The sequence below is a fragment of the Misgurnus anguillicaudatus genome, chromosome 24 (genome assembly GCF_027580225.2).
Source record: "Misgurnus anguillicaudatus chromosome 24, ASM2758022v2, whole genome shotgun sequence".
NCBI classification, from domain to species: Eukaryota; Metazoa; Chordata; class Actinopteri; order Cypriniformes; family Cobitidae; genus Misgurnus; species Misgurnus anguillicaudatus.
In genome coordinates, this window is record NC_073360.2 from 46,872,167 (window position 1) to 46,892,867 (window position 20,701).

Here is a 20,701-nt window from a genome sequence, read left to right on the forward strand (position 1 = left end):
TGTTCCACCTGCAAGATCCGTTCTGTACATGTGCGTAATTACATAGAAAACGTCACAGTTTGCCTCCACTATAATTACATTAATGCCCAGAACAGATCGTGTACTGACGACACCAAACAAATAACAAGCGTAGTCATTACAGGATCATTCAATAGTTTTGCTTTTCTTCTGCAGTTTTCACAATATGGATTTGGACTCATGTAAATATGTGGAGGTTGAACTAAAAGCCATTATGACAGTAAAAAGAGTTTCCTAAGTTAAATATGAAAATAAGGTAACGTTACCTCATGCTGTTTACTGTTGAGAATTATAAGTATTGTGCTCTCATTTATATTTGATTTGTTTAACTTTTATTTTTGTGAGCCAGCCAATCACATTGCAGAGTGTATGTCATGTGACCTAATCAGTGACTGAATGAATGCACATGTTTCTGTTTAACTCTTTCACCGCCAGCGTTTTAAAAAAAAAGTTGCCAGCCAGCGCCAGCGTTTTTCATGATTTTCACAAAAGTTTAATGTCTTCTGGTGGATAATAGCGGTATTGCGGAAAGACGGAAAAACTTGTCATTGGCAGGGAAGCGTTTTCTCTTGATTGACGAGATATCTTGTCAATGGCTGGGAAAGAGTTAAATAAAGTACGTCAGTCAAAAAGAGAAACTGGTTGATGTGAAACAGTATTCTGTGTTGTCTGTGTTTAGTTACTCTGCTAACAGGTTATGGGCCCAGATAACAAATAGTTTTGATGTTAAGCCACTGGGTAAAAGTCGCAATGAAAACTGTGTGTACCCGAGTTTAAGTTTGAGAGAGAAGAGCCTAGCCTCTTCAACCCTGAGGACCCTGTCCCGGGTCCAGAATTTCGTATTTTGACTTAATATAAAATATTCTTTTAATCTTTGATGCTCCGTCATGGACCCCAGTAACACATATGAGATACTGTTTGAAAGCTTAGAGTCTCTACTTTCTGCAGATATGCATCACTTTGACACATCTTTTACTGTAAGAAAGTTATTTACACTTAATTTACACTATCACCCCCCCAATATTTTATTATATCATTTAATATTTACATATTTCATATTTTTCAAAAATGACAAACATGGGCAAGTCTTATATCAAATGAAAGCTCTCACTCTCAGGAATAAGGCTACAGCATTATTTTTGTTCTAATATCAACACATATCCAACAATCGCTGAATGAATAATAAGGTAAAAAATGGTCTTTTGTAAACATATGGGAAACTTGAGTATGGACTTCCTCAGATAGCACAGATAGCCACAAATGATACACCATCTTTTATTTTAGGTCCTACTCTAAACAATGAGTCCATTCACAGCATTTTCTTTGGTTGTGTGCATGAATAATCCCTTGTTATTTATTATATGTGCAAAACAAAAAATTAATATTTATATGAAAAATGTATTTTCACACCCTTTAGTAAAATGAGAATAACTTTTGAATGCGACATGCTAAAGAGTTCATTCTTTTTTGGGTGTTTACTGTCTGCTGCTGGTAACAACCAGAACTGTCTGCAGCCTGCTAGAGCACCCAGAACCAGAGTTATACACTATCAAAGGCAGTATTTACAACATAAAAAAGAAAATTTGGTGTTTCATCATATGAAAAACAACATAAATAACAATATTTGCCACAAACAGAAGCTTTTTATGTAACTTCAAAGGGTTTTCTTTAAAATTATATAAAGATATTGCATTTATTCAACTGTATGTGGTTATGGGGACATGTTCTTAGGCAGAAATTGTAAGGGTATTAGGGTATTATTCCTCCCTTCAGTTGGAGTAAAATAACTTTTGCATAGATTATGATAGAGAAAAAATTCCTTTTTCCTTTGTAAGCTGACAATTGCTGGAATCAAACAAAACTGTCTGCAGGGCCCTGAGATACCCAGGGCCAGAGTTATATACTTTCAAATAAAAACTTTAGAAAAAAACATCAAAAAGCGCCTATTTATTTTTGTGTTTATTAGAGGACTGATATCACATACAACCATGTTGAGCACTTTTAACAGTGTTTTATGTAATTTCAAAGGGTTACCTGTAAAATGATACCAAACTTTTGTATGTAAACCTCTGCATGTGGGTATGGGATGCTTTTGAAATTGGGTAGGCCAAATCCAGGCGAAAATCCCCAAAATAGCTTTAGGGTGTAAGAAGCTAGCTACAAACATGAACAGAAAGACAAGAGCGGTATCAGCTGGTCAAGGCTTTTCTTTGACGGAGATGAGAAGAATTATGAGTTATGGGAGACAAACTTTTTGGGTCACCTTTGTTTGCAAGGACTGAAAGAGACTATTTTAAATGAGCCTTCTGATGAAGATGAGGAAGACGCAGTGAAAAACGTTGAAGTTTTAGCTAACTTCACTGCAAAAGTCTTCAAGTGAGAGTGTTACAGAATATAATCATCACAGCTGAGACTACAATCACTGCTTTGAGAAATGTAGGTGAGGAACTGAGTGATGAACTTTTAACAGCAATGGTTTCCAAAAGGACTTTCCAAAAACATTTAAGCCATTTATTATCAATGTTACTCAGAAATACAGAAACACAGACTAGTTGAGTTTCTACCCAGAATGTATGTAGTACTAAGATAGACAAGATACAGATTGATGATGATTATGATGATTTTGGGGTTAGGAATAATCTTAGAGAATCAAAAAAGCGAAGTCCTGAAATTAATCTGCAAAGTTCTCATGAACAGATCACAGTGAAAGAAGTGTGAGAAAACCAAACACAAATAGATGATGAACCTGAACAAAGAAGAAATCCTGCCAGAGAGAGGAACAGTTCAGGTTATTTAAGTGATTATGTTTGTAGTTTTCAAGGTGATGTAGCTGACATTGATTATTATTACAAACTTGTATGCAATGAACCTCAAACATACAAAGAAGCAGAAACATCAGAGAAGACAGATGAGTTAAGATTATAGATGAAGAGATGAAGTCATTAAAGTAAAGTGTAACGTTTACTCTGATCAGTCTACATGAAGGTAAAGAATTAGTGAGGGGTAAGTGTGTCTACACTATTAAGAAAAACAGTGAATACACTGTTACAAAGCACGATATGATGTCAAAGGTTAAAGTCAAGAGAGAGAGGTGTGAACCATGAAGAGACTTTTACTACAACTGGCAGTATGACGAGATACTGAAACAGAAAACAGTACAGGAAAATATGATTGTTCATCAAATGGATGTAAAGACAGCATATTTACATAGGGGTTTTCTGTAAGATTCAGGTTCTTTAACAAATAACACAGTTGATTGTTGTAATAATAATAATAAAACACCACCGATCAAGGCGCCATACTGGCATCCCTTTAAACATTTTAATTAATAAGAAATTATCTAACAATAAATTTATTGTTTTTAAAGTCTCTTATACATACGCTTTGTTTTTTATATAAATCGTGAATTTTAACTGCTTGAAACAGTAAATAAATGACTGTACATTCATGTTCATTACAGTAGTGAATATATCAGATCATAAATCTGAAGTCTAAATAAAGTTTTAAATATGCAAATACAAGTGTATAAGTAACTTATTCATAAACTGTTATGTAAATGTGTTTTATTTGTACACTAAGTAAACAATTTACAGATTTTGTTAATGTTATTTTGTTAGGCCTATCCAGTGGCGGAGACAGAGGGGTGTCCAGGGTGGCACTGGACACCCTTGACATGTCACTGGCCACCCCGTGTGCCACCCCAAATTTAATGCGCTACTTTCACTTAATCGTTATGTTTATTTTCGACGTGCGGCAGCGCAGCACATTGTTAAAAACAAACATTATGAATATTAACCCTGCCTGCGGTCGCGGCGCAAACTCTTTATTTTTCAATCACTGAGCAAAAAAAAAAGAGACTTGGATTACTCTGCTGATTTTGGACATGCAGATATTATTTATACATCATTTAAAACGTTAAAGTGTCATTTTTTTGTGTGTCTATAAAAACTGAATGTTGTGCTTTTCAAAAAATTAAGAAAATATACATAATGCGCGTTCTGTTATCTCTCCATCAGTGACGTCTTTTCAAAAACGCGTCAGAAAAATTACTGTAACGAATACTTTTCATGTCATCAGAAGATAAATGTCATGTCTACATAATGCTTGGAATCTCTTTAAAATTATGTAAGTGAAGTCGTACATTGCTAATAGTACATGATTTCACCGTATATGCTGGAAGTGTGGTAATTTTCTTGTGGACTGAATAAAGTCTAAGATCGCCAATTCTTTTTACAACAAAACCCAGCACCATGTTTTCATTCTTGACGTGATCTTTATAGGCTACTGTATGATTGTTAATTCGACTGGATTGCCACATTGACCTTGAAAGCGCGACGCGCATATCCGATAGTGCGCGTGCACAGCCAGAGCTTAAACGACTTCATGTTCTTTTTTGCTTAATCGGACAAATGCTTATATGTCAAAATAGCTGTTTTGGTGATTTTCATACTAAACATTTGGTTACTGTACGTCTTAAACGAATAAACATTTTATTGCATTCGGTCTTAGCCTAACCTGTTGAAGTCTGTCATTAAAGTTAATTAAATATCAAAAGAAAAAAGAAAACGTTTGCATCTTCTGTATCTTCGTAAATAAAGATTAATCCAAACATCCTTTGTGTTGAGCTATTCTATTTGAAGTAAGTTTAAGGTTTATAATGGAGTTTAGATTTCCTGATCTTTTGCTTCATTAAAGGGATAGTTCACAAAATGAAAATTCTGTCATTATTTTTACATCCTTATGTTGTTCTAAACCTGTACGAATTTCTTTTTTCTTATGAACACAAAAGAAGATATTTTGATGGTATGCACACAGCTGTTAACCATTGACTTCCATAGTAGGAATAAAAACAACATGATGGAATTCAATGGATTGTGTGCCTACCATCATTTATCAAAATATCTTCTTTCGTGTTTATTAAAATAAAATACAGGTTTAGAACAACATAAGGGTGAGTAAATGATGACAGAATTTACATTTTTGGGTGAATCCCTTTAACAAACAGTAAATCAGATGTAAGAAATACAGTAGAAAGATTTAAAATTCACCCTTATTGTTTACATATAATGCGATCAAAATATTCATTTATACTTTCTTGATACATGATTAAACGTCATTTTCTTTTATGGACTATGGACCCCCTAAAGTACCTTTGGCCACCCCCTGGCCACCCCATTAAAAAAATTCTAGTTCCGCCACTGGGCCTATCCTATGCAAATCAGATTGTAAATAAACAGTTTTAAACAATTTCATGTGTGCATTACAACGTGCATTTCTATATATCGCTTATTCGCTCGAAAAGGACAAATATTGCATCTAATGTTTGATAAGCTTATAAAACAAGGTGAAATTAATTGTTTTGAATGCAAGTCAATGACGCCCCCTGTCGGTTGGGCAAACCAAACACTTTTTGAGGCTTTACCTACTGTTAAGGTTAAAGTTAAGGTCAATCCAGTCAACTTTTAATATTAAGTTATTCCATTGTGCTGGCAATGAAGCGGTTAATAAGTGTAGACACTGAAATGCATTATTTTCTATAAATGTCATTTAGTCATTTCATTGTTATTTAACAAATTTGACTTTGACTGCAAAAAAAAAACAGCAAAAGTGCATATCAAGCTCTTTTTTTCAAAATCCTCCTCTTTTAAAAAAATATAATTCCTAAAGACGGAACTGGAAACATTGCAAATAATGAAAGTCAGAATGTGAAAATAAAGAAACTAAACCCACACATTAGTGGCGCTGTGATCCTGACACATACAGTATGGGTTGGTTAATTTTTACTTGATTCATTTCCTTAAAGGGGACATTTCACAAATACATATTTGGTGTCCTCAGAGTACATATGTGAAGTTTTAGCTCAAAATACCCCACAGATCATTTATTATAACATGTTAAAATTGACACTTTGTAGGTGTGAGCAAAAAAGTGTGTGTTCTTTAAAATGCAAATGAGCTGATCTGGTGACCCAATTATAGCACTTAAACATGGAAAAAGTCAGATTTTTATGATATGTCCAATTTAACAATGCTTAACTTTGAAGTCTAACACCACAATAAAGTAAATCTGCCAGTTGGGATATAAAATTGATTGATAAATAAAATGTTTAAAGAATAGCCTAAATATTGCTCTTTTTAAAACAATGCATGTTTAGGTATTGTTATTGTTGAACACGACAAACACAAGTTTAAAAACTGAGATATGGGCTAAACCATGGCCGGGGTCTCCAACCCTTTTTGTGATCAATGGATAAAGCAAACTGGAGGGCTACTTTTTGATATAATCTACTCAAAACTTGTTCATATGTTTTATCATTGTTTAAAATGTTAACATACATAAAAATCATCATGTTGGAGACCAGTGGTCTGAAGTGATGTATTTCATTGTGTTTAAAAGCACATTAGGAAGTTTTAGGCGGTCATCTCACAGCATGAATAATAACATGGAAACTTAAAAGCTACACCGAGTGCAGAAATACACAAGTTTACAACCACTTACCCGTCGAGTATTGATGTGTGTTCAAGTGTTTTTCACCGCTCATCCAGTGGCGGAACTAGAATTTTTTTAATGGGGTGGCCAGGGGGTGGCCAAAGGTACTTTAGGGGCTCCATAGTCCATAAAAGAAAATGACGTTTAATCATGTATCAAGAAAGTATAAATGAATATTTTGATCGCATTAGATGTAAACAATAAGGGTGAATTTTAAATCTTTCTACTGTATTTCTTACATCTGATTTACTGTTTGTTAAAGGGATTCACCCAAAAATGTAAATTCTGTCATCATTTACTCACCCTTATGTTGTTCTAAACCTGTATTTTATTTTAATAAACACGAAAGAAGATATTTTGATAAATGATGGTAGGCACACAATCCATTGAATTCCATCATGTTGTTTTTATTCCTACTATGGAAGTCAATGGTTAACAGCTGTGTGCATACCATCAAAATATCTTCTTTTGTGTTCATAAGAAAAAAGAAATTCGTACAGGTTTAGAACAACATAAGGATGTAAAAATAATGACAGAATTTTCATTTTGTGAACTATCCCTTTAATGAAGCAAAAGATCAGGAAATCTAAACTCCATTATAAACCTTAAACTTACTTCAAATAGAATAGCTCAACACAAAGGATGTTTGGATTAATCTTTATTTACGAAGATACAGAAGATGCAAACGTTTTCTTTTTTCTTTTGATATTTAATTAACTTTAATGACAGACTTCAACAGGTTAGGCTAAGACCGAATGCAATAAAATGTTTATTCGTTTAATACGTACAGTAACCAAATATTTAGTATGAAAATCACCAAAACAGCTATTTTGACATATAAGCATTTGTCCGATTAAGCAAAAAAGACGCGAACATGAAGTCGTTTAAGCTCTGGCTGTGCACGCGCACTATCGGATATGCGCGTCGCGCTTTCAAGTTCAATGTGGCAATCCAGTCGAATTAACAATCATACAGTAGCCTATAAAGATCACGTCAAGAATGAAAACATGGTGCTGGGATTTGTTGTAAAAAGAATTGGCAATCTTAGACTTTATTCAGTCCACAAGAAAATTACCACACTTCCAGCATATACGGTGAAATCATGTATTAGCAATGTACGACTTCACTTACATCATTTTAAAGAGATTCCAAGCGTAGACATAACATTTATCTTCTATGAAAAGTATTCGTTACAGTCATTTTTCTGACGCGTTTTTGAAAAGACGTCACTGATGGAGAGATAACAGAACACGCATTATGTATATTTTCTTAATTTTGTGAAAAGCACAACATTCAGTTTTTATAGACACACAAAAAAATGACACTTTAACGTTTTAAATGATGTATAAATAATATCTGCATGTCCAAAATCAGCAGAGTAATCCAAGTCTCTTTTTTTTTGCTCAGTGATTGAAAAATAAAGAGTTTGCGCCGCGACCGCAGGCAGGGTTAATATTCATAATGTTTGTTTTTAACAATGTGCTGCGCTGCCGCACGTCGAAAATAAACATAACGATTAAGTGAAAGTAGCGCATTAAATTTGGGGTGGCACACGGGGTGGCCAGTGACATGTCAAGGGTGTCCAGTGCCACCCTGGACACCCCTCTGGCTCCGCCACTGCGCTCATCATGAACTTCTCCAGTTTGTTTCCATGTTGTGAGCCTGAAAGACAGAACTCGTGGCAGCGACCTGAAAGAGACACTGATGGCTGTTGTTGAGAAAGCAGATCTGTAGTTATCAAAACTATCATCTGTTGGAGCTCCAGTCATGTTGGGGTCTGTGAAGGTCTTATGGGACTGTGTAAAGCGGATGACCGTTTTCCTGAATGTTGGACGTTTCATTGTATAATCCAATAAAGAGCACTTGGTATCTAAAAAGCTGAATTTGGATCACATCATGAAATTTGTGCTGGAAATTGTCAATTTTATACGCGCACATGCTCTTAATCACAGGCACTTCAACAATCTCACTGCCAGGGCCTTGCACAGATCTTTGGCAGAGGATGCTGCCAAATGTGCCAAGCTTGTTTATTTATTTTATTTATTAATTTATCTGACGCTTTTATCCAAAGTGACTTACAATTGCTATATATGTCAGAGGTCACACGCCTCTAGAGCAACTAGGGGTTAAGTGTCTTGCTCAGGGACACAATGGTGCATCACAGTGGATTCAAACCCAGGTCTCTCACACCAAAGGCTTGTGTCTTATCCACTGCACCATCACCACATCATAATTACCAATTTATTATCAAGAGGACAAACACAAGTGGTAACAGGCAAAGGGAGAGAGGTCTAGTAATGATAGCATTAGCAACTTAATTATTCGGCTTATACTGTTGTCTACTTATTCACAAGCAAAATATCAAATTGAATGAAAATGTAAGCCTTTTGTGTATATATCACCCAATACATGACGATTCATAGACTTTCCAAATATTATGCAGTTTAATATTGATAACAAAACTCAAGCTTGATCTGTGTATGCAGTAAAATTACTTTGTATTATTATTTTATTTTAATTACTAATTATTTTTTGTAGTGAATAATTATATTATTATTTCATTATTATTTAACATTTACATTATTTGTTGAATCATGGTATTATTAAAACTACACAAAAGTAAGAGCTGAACTGTTGCTTCATTTATCCAATTTGGCAAAAGTGCTAATTTGGAATTCCACCATGTAAAAAGTGGGCCGGTCTTGGGCCTGAAACTCCCGGGCTGAAAAGTGGCCCCACTCCGGTCCTGGTAAACACTATGTCAATATTTCATCTCTCAACAAATCTTCAAGGTCATGTTTAATAATTGTGCGATAAGTTAATAAAGTAACAGGTGTGTGTGTGTGTGTGTGTGTGTGTGTGTGTGTGTGTGTGTGTGTGTGTGTGTGTGTGTGTGTGTGTGTGTGTGTGTGTGTCTGTGTGGGTGTGTGTCTGTGTCTGTGTTTGTGTGTTGGTTTAGTGCTATGAGTCAAGTTTAAATTATGTCGTCTTAGCAGTGAAAAACATTTACATATTGGGCCGATGCTTTTATGGGACTTGCATTGCATGTAAGGTATACGTTTTATCAGTGTGTGTTTTCTGAGGGAATCAAAGCCAGATCCTTTGATTTGTTTACACAAATGCTTACATGAAAGAAGACAGTTTGAACAAAAGTATCAGAAAAAGGTCTTAACACATTGACTGTGCTGCGATAAAACAGAAAACTGTGCCTTCACATCAAAGACAAAATAATTGTTCACCTTGAACAATATCACACCTCACAGATGGGTGTCGCTGATCAAGACTGCATTTTACACCTTACACTTATCAGATGTCCAACTCATTATTTGTTTAATTTTCTTTTTTTACATATTTCATTAATTATCATTTATTATTATTTTCTAATTTTATATACATTTAGTTTATATTCTATTCATTTCATTCATTTCATCTAGTTATTCTATTTTGTTGTTTAAATCTTATGTTGGAACTGCTCGCTAGTGTGGTTTAAACTTACTAGTTTAGGCTGTATTCACCCGTGAACAAATCATCTGTAACTCTGATAAGAGCAAATTAAATCAAGTTGATTGTGATGATGAAGAGTCACCTGATCTCATTGATCTTCCTCATATTTGTTTTTATTTCTCCAGTAGAAGAGCGTGACCATGCAGCAGACATCAGATGATCACAGCCAGAACGCTCGTGTCGATGGTGCCGGCCGGTGATCAGACTCACACTCTGTGTCTGAGCTGTGATACGAGACAGAGCTGTGATCAGACCTCATATCTGATCATGTGACAGTCTTTGTGTCTGTAATGTCTCTCCTTACACACTTACGTGCTACAACCTGCAGGTTAAGGACACAGGTGCTCTTTCCTATGATGTTTGACGCAGTGCACTGATACAGGCCGGATGTGCTGCTGATGATGTTTCTCAGTGTCCCTGCATCTGATCTGAGAACAGCACCATCAGTTATCTTATACATTTCATTCATCTGCACATTCAACACACACTTTAGATTTCAGTGGAGAAAATAAAGAAACTGTGAATAATGTTTCTATTGTCTATGACACACTGCAGAATAACTGTAATAACACAAATGTCCTGTAGGTGGCAGTGGAGGCAGAGTTTTCTTTACATCTTTTAATGTTTAATGTCTGATAATTATCTTGATATTTTGTCTTTTTATTTAATGAAATGTTTATGTTAGCACAATTATATTTTATCTACAATTAATCTTTTAAACTAAAAGTGTGTGTTTTTAAGACCTCGCTGTGTTTATTAAATCAAACACTTGATAAAGTTCACACTATAATAAATACATGAATGTAAATGTAGTTCACACAAATAATAAAATATCACTTAGTCTACATTATATTAAACTCATATGACTTTATTAGGCTTATATTAGTTAAACAAAAGAGGAGTAATTTTGATTTGAGTTTAATTATTGTTAATGTTGATGTGCTCTTTGTTTCATGTAGTGAATGTAAACATATTGACTCACATTAATGATTAAGTCTCGTTTATAAATTAAATGTGTTAAATTATTTGTAATCAGATGTTTAATGTTTTTTTACTGTCAGCAGAGGGAGAAACACCTCAAACACTTCCTCATACAATAGTGACGTCACAGATGAAAGTGAAAGTAAATTGTTTCGTGTTTATCTTCCGCCATTTTAAACATAGATATATGATTTTAAACAGGTAGAGTTGATTTCTTAACATATCGATGATCAAAGTGATTAATATAACATGTATAAACAGCTTTACAGGTATTTTTGTGTGTGTAGTTGATGTAAAAGTTGTAGTATTTTGAGAAAGTGAATCCAGTCAGATTGTGATGACAGCGAGTGTTCAGGTGTGTTCAGGTGAGATGAGACTCTTTTCACTTCCTCATTCATAGTTTCTTTAAAGGACAGATTCACTCTTTTAAATTCAATCATTTCTTATCTTAAAATTACTCTCAACAAGTTGATCTATCAATATTTACAGTCGAGGAAAACATTAAGAGACTCCAACATTATTTTCATTTTTCTGAATTTACTGTTTATAGGTTTGTGTTTAAGTAAAAGATCATTCAGGCTACGTTTCAAAAATGGTCAAAATAACAAACAAAAAAATGCAGTGTTTTTGAACAAAAAGAAATCAAGATGACATTCATTATTAAACAATAGTAATGTTTTACTTGTATTTCAGGAAGAGTTTAAAGACGAATATTTGATGAATAACTCAGATGTTTAATGACATCTTTCATGTTTCTTGCTATATGCTCAGTGTTTTATATTGTTTTTCAAGTGAGATCAGACACTTTTTACTTCATCATTCATAGTTTTGTTAAATATTTATTAATTTATATTGGATTATTTTAATATTAGCGTTATTTATTTAATGTTTTGCGCTGTCTGTAGCTCTTAACTTAATGTTGTCTTAATATTGTGTTAATGTGATGTAGTGTTGTGTAGTTGTGTTGATGACGCAGTTGTTTCTTTAACAGTCAGGATTCATTTATCTGAATTATAAAGTCTGTTTATTCACTTTGATTTTAAGTTGATTTTGTGTCTGAATGTTATTTTCATTCAGTATCAGTTGTGGAGATCAGATTGATCAGATTCACCTCTGCAGCTCCATCATGGATCAAACACAAACATCAACACATGAAGATTTTTCTCCAGGATGCAGGTACTTTATAGAAACACTTTAAAATATTAAAATAATACACATCAATTAAATAACCTTTAACTTATATGAAAATATTATTTTTATAGGTATTATTTACTATAAATGCTCGTTTTTATAATGAGAATCTAAAAATTTTTTTTTATGTTATTTTAAGTATTAAATCTGTTGTGTGTTATAGTTCAGATCATCAGAAGAGATCAGATTCAGAGTTCAGCTGTGTGTCTATGAAGAGTGATGCGTCTATGGATCCACCAATATACTTTAAGAGTGAAGATACACAGCCTGATATAAGGTATAAAAAACTCTGAAACTTTTAAATGGTGATTTTTTTTGCAAAAAATATTATTTTTCTTGTCTATTATACTTGTGTTTATGGGCAGAAAATGTTATCTTCAGGGTTTGACATTAACTTCTTTGCTCACCAGTCAAAGTGGCTAATTGTTTTCCAAAGTTACTAGCCACTGGCCACAATTTTGTTGCTGGTAAAATAAATTTTATATTAGATTGAAATTGGCACCCAAAAATGACTGTAATTTGAGTAATTTTACTTAGTTTAGCTAGATTAAATGCAGATTGACTTTCAAATGCAGACTGACCACCCAATTTCAGACTACATTTATAAGCTGGTATAAACCAGGTATATCAGTAGATCATATATTTAGGTGCATAAAAACATGCTAGAAATTAAGGCATAAATAGATTAACTTTGAATGAATATATTAAAAGTGGAGTGGGCTGTAGAAGATTAACTGAAAAGATAAACACATAAACCCTCGCCAACACTTTAAATATTTATTAACAACAGCAGTAAATACTGTAAATGTTACTGTCAACTTGTTTATGCAGATTGTATTTTATAAGCTTGATCATGGTTTCTGTTAAAAGTGATTTAAGACTTAAATGATGTGCGAACCTCTCCACTCGCTGGTTTCCTTTGATTTCGGACAAAACTGGGACGTGTGCATTCAGGTATGCGCTATGAATTTTTCTCCACTCTTGTCCAGATAGTGTGCACTCACTTTAAATCTCTTCAATCACTTCCATGCAATTGTTTTATCTTTACTGAAGTGTGCATGTAAGCACTCAGACTGCGTCCCGTGTATTCACAGATCGCGCACGCCTCAACAAACGGTTTCAGTACGTTGTGTTGGCTGCAGGGAGTGCTCATGGGAGTTGTAGTTTCCCAGGATCGCATTGTGCATTGTTTATAATTTCGCATACTACAATTAAAAAAAATATTCAACCTGCCAAAGTGGCTTGTGGGGTATCAGAAATCTTCCCTCACTTGGCAGATTGGCGGGTGTTAATGTCAAGCCCTGGTTATCATTATTATACATTACATATTCACTCAAAGAGACACATCTGTGCAAGGCAAGCACTCAGTTTTTGTATTAACAGTGCCAATAAAAAGATCATTATGTCCTTTTAACAAATGAATTTTATAAATATGCGTATCTATACTACTGATGAACTCATTTAGATCTACTTGTTTTGTACATCAGTTCAGAGGATTAACTGTAATCTGTTGTGTGTTATAGTTCAGATCATCAGAAGAGATCAGATTCAGAGTTCAGTTGTGTGTCTATGAAGAGTGATGTGTCTATGCCTCTGCCAATAGAGTTTAAGAGTGAAGAAACACAGCCTGCACACAGGTATACAATATCTTTGAAAACTATGATTGTAGTTTAACAGTTTCTTTTACAATCCTGTATTTTGTCAAAGAGATGAGAAATTATTCTTCATTATCAGACATATTCATGCAAAGAGACACATAAAATTTACAGTTTTTGTATTAAAATCTCTCCACTTGCTGTAATTGTTTACATTGAAATGTATAAATATGCTACTATAACTGGCTATAACCAGCAGATATCCTCAACAACCACAGTGCCATTTCAAATGTGCGTGCACTTTAGATTCAAGTAGATTTGATTGGCTATCATTGGTTTATCGTTCATCGGTTAGAAAAATATCGCTCCGCAAGTGATCACAACGAAACTTTTACTTGTATCTTTATCGTTATAATTGTGGTGTGAACTCCACTATTCTCTTTAAAATCAAAGGATTTTTAAAGCAACACTATGTAGTTTTTTTACCTTTAAATAATGTCTCTAAAATTATTTCAGTGATAGAACAACTTTTAACTGGACAAATTGTACTGTTGCTGCAACCTGAGCAGCCTCCTAGCTGCTACAAGCACACTCTGAAAGTGGCGGTGGATGGTAGGAAACACAGCCCCGCCCCTCCCCCTGCCTGCAGAAGAGTGTCTGATAATAGGCACTGTTGCGCTTTTCCACCACATGGGGGAGCTGTAAGTCATTTTTACATGGAAACTACATAGTGTTGCTTTAAAACTATATTTCTTATAGTTATAGTTATAATGGGAACCGCCCTTTAAGTGATTCTTCATTTTCATTCTTGCCATCCAGACGAATCATAACAGAACCCGACTGTAAGGGGAGAAAGATTGAGCAATTTGGGAATAAACTACAAGACTTTAATAAAAACATGAGTCCTCATTTCAGGTAAATAATAGGATTTTAATTTCTTTTTAGAGACATAAAAAGGTTGACCACATGATACTTAAAAAAAAAAACATTTTCCATCCATATTTATAAGTCCCATGTTTTGTGATGCAAAAACAACATTTTGCTCTGTACTTTAACTCAAACTTGTGTTCTTATCTAATATATTACTTTTAATTTCAGTCATGAGTCTAATCTTACTGAAGTCCTGAACACATTCAGATCAAATCTGAGGAAGAAGTTTGAGTGTTTGTATGAGGTAACATCAAATAAGAGAAACCCAACACTACTGAATGAGATCTACACAGAGCTCTACATCACAGAGAGTGAAAGTGGAGAGATCAGTAATGAACATGAGGTGAGACAGATTGAGACACAATCCAGAAGAACAACAACAGAGGAGACACCAATCAAATGTAATGACATCTTTAAACCTTTACCTGAACAAGACAAACACATCAGAAGTGTGCTGACAAAGGGAGTCGCTGGCATTGGAAAAACAGTCTCTGTACAGAAGTTCATTCTGGACTGGGCTGAAGAGAAAGAGAATCAGGACGTCCACCTCATATTTCCACTTCCTTTCAGAGAGATCAATTTGATGAAGAACAAAACACTCAGTCTTTTAGATCTTCTTCATCTTTTCTTCCCACAAACAAAAGAAATGGAAATCTTCAGTGATGAATATAAAGTGTTGTTCATCTTTGATGGTTTGGATGAGTGTCGTCTGTCTCTGGATTTTCACAGCAGTGTGAGGTTGTGTGATGTAAGTGAATCAACCTCAGTGGACGTGATGCTGACAAACCTCATCAAGGGGAATCTGTTTCCCTCTTCTCTCATCTGGATCACCTCCAGACCAGCAGCAGCTGATCTCATCCCCTCTGAGTGTGTTGATCGAGTCACAGAGGTACGAGGATTCACTGATCCACAGAAGGAGGAATACTTCAGGAAGAGAATCAGTGATGAGAGTCTGTCTGATCAAATCATCTCACACCTGAAGTCATCCAGGAGTCTCTACATCATGTGTCACATCCCAGTCTTCTGCTGGATTTCAGTCACTGTTCTAGAGAGAATGTTGAGTGAAGCAGAGAGAAGAGAGATCCCCAAGACTCTCACTCAAATGTACACACACTTCCTGATCATTCAGACAAACATCAAACATCAGAAGGACTATGAGAAGAAAGATGAAGACATGATCTTCAAACTGGGGAAACTGGCTTTTGAGCAGCTTGTGAAAGGCAATCTGATCTTCTATGATGAAGACCTGAGAGAGTGTGACATTGATGTAGCAGAAGCATCAGTGTACTCAGGATTGTGTACTCAGATCTTCAGAGAGGAGTTTGGTTTGTATCAGGGGAAAGTTTACTGCTTTGTTCATCTCAGCATCCAGGAACATCTAGCAGCTCTTTATGCTCACATCTCCTTCACAAACAACAAAATAAATTTGTTTAAATCAGTTTGGTTTTCTATAAATTCAGAACAGGATTCATTATCTGAGTTACATCATCGAGCTGTAGATGAATCTTTACGGAGTAAGAATGGACATCTGGATCTTTTCCTGCGTTTTCTTCTGGGTCTTTCACTGGAGTCCAATCAGATTCTCTTACAGGATCTACTGACACAGATGAGAAGATGCTCCTACAAGAAAGAGGAAACTGTTAAATACATTAAACAGAAGATGAATGAGAATCTGTCTACAGAGAAATCCATCAATCTGATTCACTGTCTGAATGAACTGGGTGATGATTCCCTGGTGAAAGAGATTCAACATTATGTGAAATCTGAATTAGTAGCAAAGACCAAACTCTCCTCTTCACAGTGGGCAGCTTTAGTTTTTGTGTTGTTGTCGTCTGATCAGCATTTGGATGAACTTGATCTAAATAAATTTATTGGAGATGAAAATACAGCATATGAAGTTCTTGTGAAACTGCAGCTTGTGATTAAAGAAACCAAAAAACTCAAGTAAGTAAAACTAACAACAATCACATGACTGTTTACATATTAAAGCAACACTATGTAGTTTTCCATGTAAGATTGGCTTACGGCTCCCCCATGAGGTTTAAAAGCGCAACAGTGCAATAGTGTTGCTTTAATACAATTAATTTAATTACTTTATGATTTTATTTTGAACTCTTACTTTGGAAGAATCTTTTCTAAAAAAAAGTCATTTTCTTAATGTTGTACATAAATCAAAAGTCAATCTCAAAAAAGTTCCCAACATTCTGCCAATATAAAAAGTGTCCAGTTTTCTTGATGTTATAAGAATGTTTCTGTGTTGTCTGAACGTTAGATGAATGTTACATTCTACCATTTTCAAACGTTATGACAATTTCATGTTTTAATTTTCACACAATGTTTAAAACAACAACTTATCTACCAACTGCTACAGAATTAAACTAACTTTACATTAACATAACAAATGTGTTTTATATACACATTTAACACAATCAGGGAAGAACTAGTAAACAAAAAGTCAAGGGTCAAGAGTCAACTAAAACAAACACTAATCACAATAATGACGACTTTAAATGAAACAAATCATCAACATCTAAACCTAATAAGTGAATTGTGTTTTCTACAGCAATATTTTTACAGAACATTCAGAAATAATGTTTTATGGGGTGGTTTCCCAGATAGGGATTAGCTTAAGCCAGGACTAGGCCTTAGTTTAATTATGAAATATAAATTGTTTTAACAAACACACCTTACTAAAAACATTACTTGTGTGCATTTTAAGGCAAAACAAATGGCATTGATGTATTTTAAAATATGTCAGTGCAAGTTGTTTTCAGTTTGGACAGCTATTACATTTACTTTAGTCTAGGACTAGTCTAATCCCTGTCTGAGAAACCACCCCTATAAAATTTAAAATAATAAAATGCAATGTTTCTCTATCATATGGCTGGACGATATGGCCAACAATTTTATCGCTGTATACTTCTCCATTTCGGTCGGTATGGTATAAATTCGATGACGGTATGCATATTAAAAAAGCCTCAGGAAAAACTGCCAAGAATGCCTGCAATAGATGTCTGAATCAAAAACAAACCACTGAAAAAAATTGGGCCACCAGGTTGTGTTTGTGTTTTGATATATTATGGATTTATTCAGTCACAGTGTTGACTTTCATAGTTCCATCTGTGTTATTCTATAGTTTTGTTCAATTTGCTATTATAGTAATATGTGGAGAAAATATAAGTCAACGTGACCCTAAAATAATTGTAGTATTTAATGTTACATACTGTAAGAAAAATAAAAATTACTGATCTACTTGTAATTGCTTGGCAAGCTAGATAGTGAAAAATTATACATTTATTTCATGATCTAATCTAATATTTTTTATACAAAGATGACTGTGTTGACATGTTATGGTTGTCACAGTAGTAGTGTCCAAAAATATGAAGAAGTTTAAGAGAAAATATCAAACATACAGGAGCTTGAGTGATCTTGAAGCATGCAGAAGAGCTGAAGGTTTGAAAATGGGGTCCTCAGGAATGCAGTTGACTCTGTAGTTGTCTGATTTTTTTTTGCTTTTTATAAATATCTGACGGTGGTGACGAATATGTGGGAGACATTTTAAGCAATCACAAAATAATAGTAAATATTGTTCAAACTCACTGTTTGTAGTTTTTAATACTTATTACAATGTACTCTTTCTTGTGGTAAATATATTATTCAATTCAATTATTACTTTTGGCTTTTTTAATCAAGTTGAAATGATTATCACTTAACAGAGGACAGCTGATTTTATAGGCAATGGGCCAGCATATAATCATTAAATTAATAAAAAATAAAAAATAAACCTATAAAAGAATCTTACATATGTGCAAAGGACTCCCTGATTATAACATTGATTCTTTTTCTTCATGAAAATAATATTAATTTCCAACAGAATCAGCACTTTTCTTAGTGGGACATGTTTTTGCCAAAGTTTCAAGAATCAGTGATTTGATACTAGACATTTAATTATATTATACATATAACTCATAACCAGGTGACACAGCAGCATACATACTTGTATCTTTTCTCCTCATCTTTATTCTTTTCTAACATTGGCACTTTATGGTTTAAGCCTGTTTTTTTCCCAGTAATTCAGTTTGTATGCATTACATCTCCTGTTCTCCCTCTCTATATGATGTCGTCATTGGAAGCTGTGACTTGACTTGAACTGACCCCACACCTCCTTCTCGTACTTCTGAGTGACTGACAGCTCTTCTCTGAGCAAACACTCCAAAGTCCCGAATAGATTAATTGATCGCATGGTGGTGACAATGAAATGATTTGACGCAAGGTACAGATAAGCGAATTTAAATCCCCATTCCATTTGCTTGTCGTCCCGGAGATTGCGGCTCATGGTTGCTTAAAGGACAAGTTGGGTATTTTACACTTAAAGCCCTGTTTTCAGATTGTTTATGATGAAATAGAACGTTTTTGACTGAAATTTTATCGCCACCAACTGGGCTGGAGTGTCTATTATTCAAGCTCTCAATGGAAGAATATACGGGTGTGAGGCATTTGGAAAAATAGATCCACAAGTTTACACCGAATCCTAAAACAGCTGTTGGAAAGCATCTTTTGCAACGATTTTTGTGTGAGCATATCAGTGAACACCCCTGACCACTCGCTGAGTTTCACGTCTTTGTAAATGAAAGTTTAATGCATTTTAGGAAGGATTGTTCCAGTACACCTATACAGCCATTGTAGAGGTGGGGGGTAATACAATAAACACCCGAAAGTTTTCGGGCCAGCATCATATGTCAAAATTTCAGTCAAAACCGTTCTATTTCATCATCAACAATCTGAAAACAGGGCTTTATGTGTAAAATACCGAATTTGTCCTTTAACTACAAGATGCCATGCGTTTAAGAGGGAAGTAGCGCATTGACCAGTGTTTAACATGTGTTTTTACACGTGACATGTGAACGGCCACAGGACGCCGTAATGTATCGAAATATCGAAATGTGTTTAGAAACCATATCACTGTTACCGAAAAATATTATACTGCGAGATATATTGATATTGAATTATTGTCCAGTCCTACTCTATCATCTACATAACAAGCAAATAAGTCTATAAAACATTTGTTGTTTTAAACATTGTGTGAACATTAAAACATGACATTGACATAACGTTTGAAAATGGTAGAATCTAACATTCATCTAACGTTCAGACAACCCAGAAACGTTCTTAGAAAATCAAGAAAACTGGACACTTTTTATATTGGCAGAAAGTTTTTGGGAACTTTCAGGGAACGTTCTTAGAACTTTTCTCTGTTAGCTGAGAGTCAAACAATATCTTGTCTATTATGAACACAAACACTTGAGGAAATAAGATCAAGTATTCAGTGTGAGTCATGAACTCAATACAGATTTATGAAGAAATGTTCATGTGGTTTAGGACATCTAACACTAATAGTCAGCTGTGTAATGGATTTATTTGACATTTAAACACACAGTGTCTCAGTTACTGAGGGATTGAAAGAGGAACATTACATGAAGAGATGGAGGTTAGAGATATGTGGACAAACTAGCATCATTCACATTCACGTAAGTCTCTGTTCTCTACAGGTTGTATTGTTGTGGTATCACAGATGAAGGTTGTGTTGTTCTGACTTCAGCTCTGAGATCAAACCCATCACACCTGACACATCTGGATCTGTCTGAGAATAATCTCACAGATTCAGGAGTGAAGCTGATCTCTGATGTACTGAAGAATCCTGACTGTTAACTGAAGCTACTGAGGTAAGATTGTGATCTGATGTTCAGACAGAAATCACATATAGATTATAGTGAGACTATATAGAGATCATAACATCTGTAATGGATTTATAGACACTAGTCAACATTGAAAGTGGATCATAAAAGTTAATCTTAGGGTGTTTTCAGACCTGTAGATTGATTGCTTTGTTTTGAAACATGTCTACAATGTTGGTTCAGTTCGCATACACAAGGCAATATTTCCAAATGAAGCAGACTTTGTTAATACAAGTCATGTGTGTGTAAACTTTCCTT

The 20,701-nt window shown here is 34.5% G+C and overlaps 2 protein-coding genes across 2 annotated transcripts in view; both read left to right on the forward strand.

Annotated features, from left to right (window-relative positions):
• The window catches only part of LOC141361723 (protein NLRC3-like), an 843,841-nt gene that overhangs the window by 755,847 nt on the left and 67,293 nt on the right, over positions 1 to 20,701 (forward strand). The window lies entirely within an intron of this gene.
• Positions 14,601 to 16,772, forward strand: LOC141361375 (protein NLRC3-like). Its single transcript, XM_073862473.1, has 2 exons — positions 14,601 to 14,693; positions 14,877 to 16,772. Exons 1-2 carry the CDS (start codon positions 14,677 to 14,679, stop codon positions 16,654 to 16,656), a joined length of 1,797 nt encoding a protein of 598 aa, XP_073718574.1. The 5' UTR covers positions 14,601 to 14,676; the 3' UTR covers positions 16,657 to 16,772.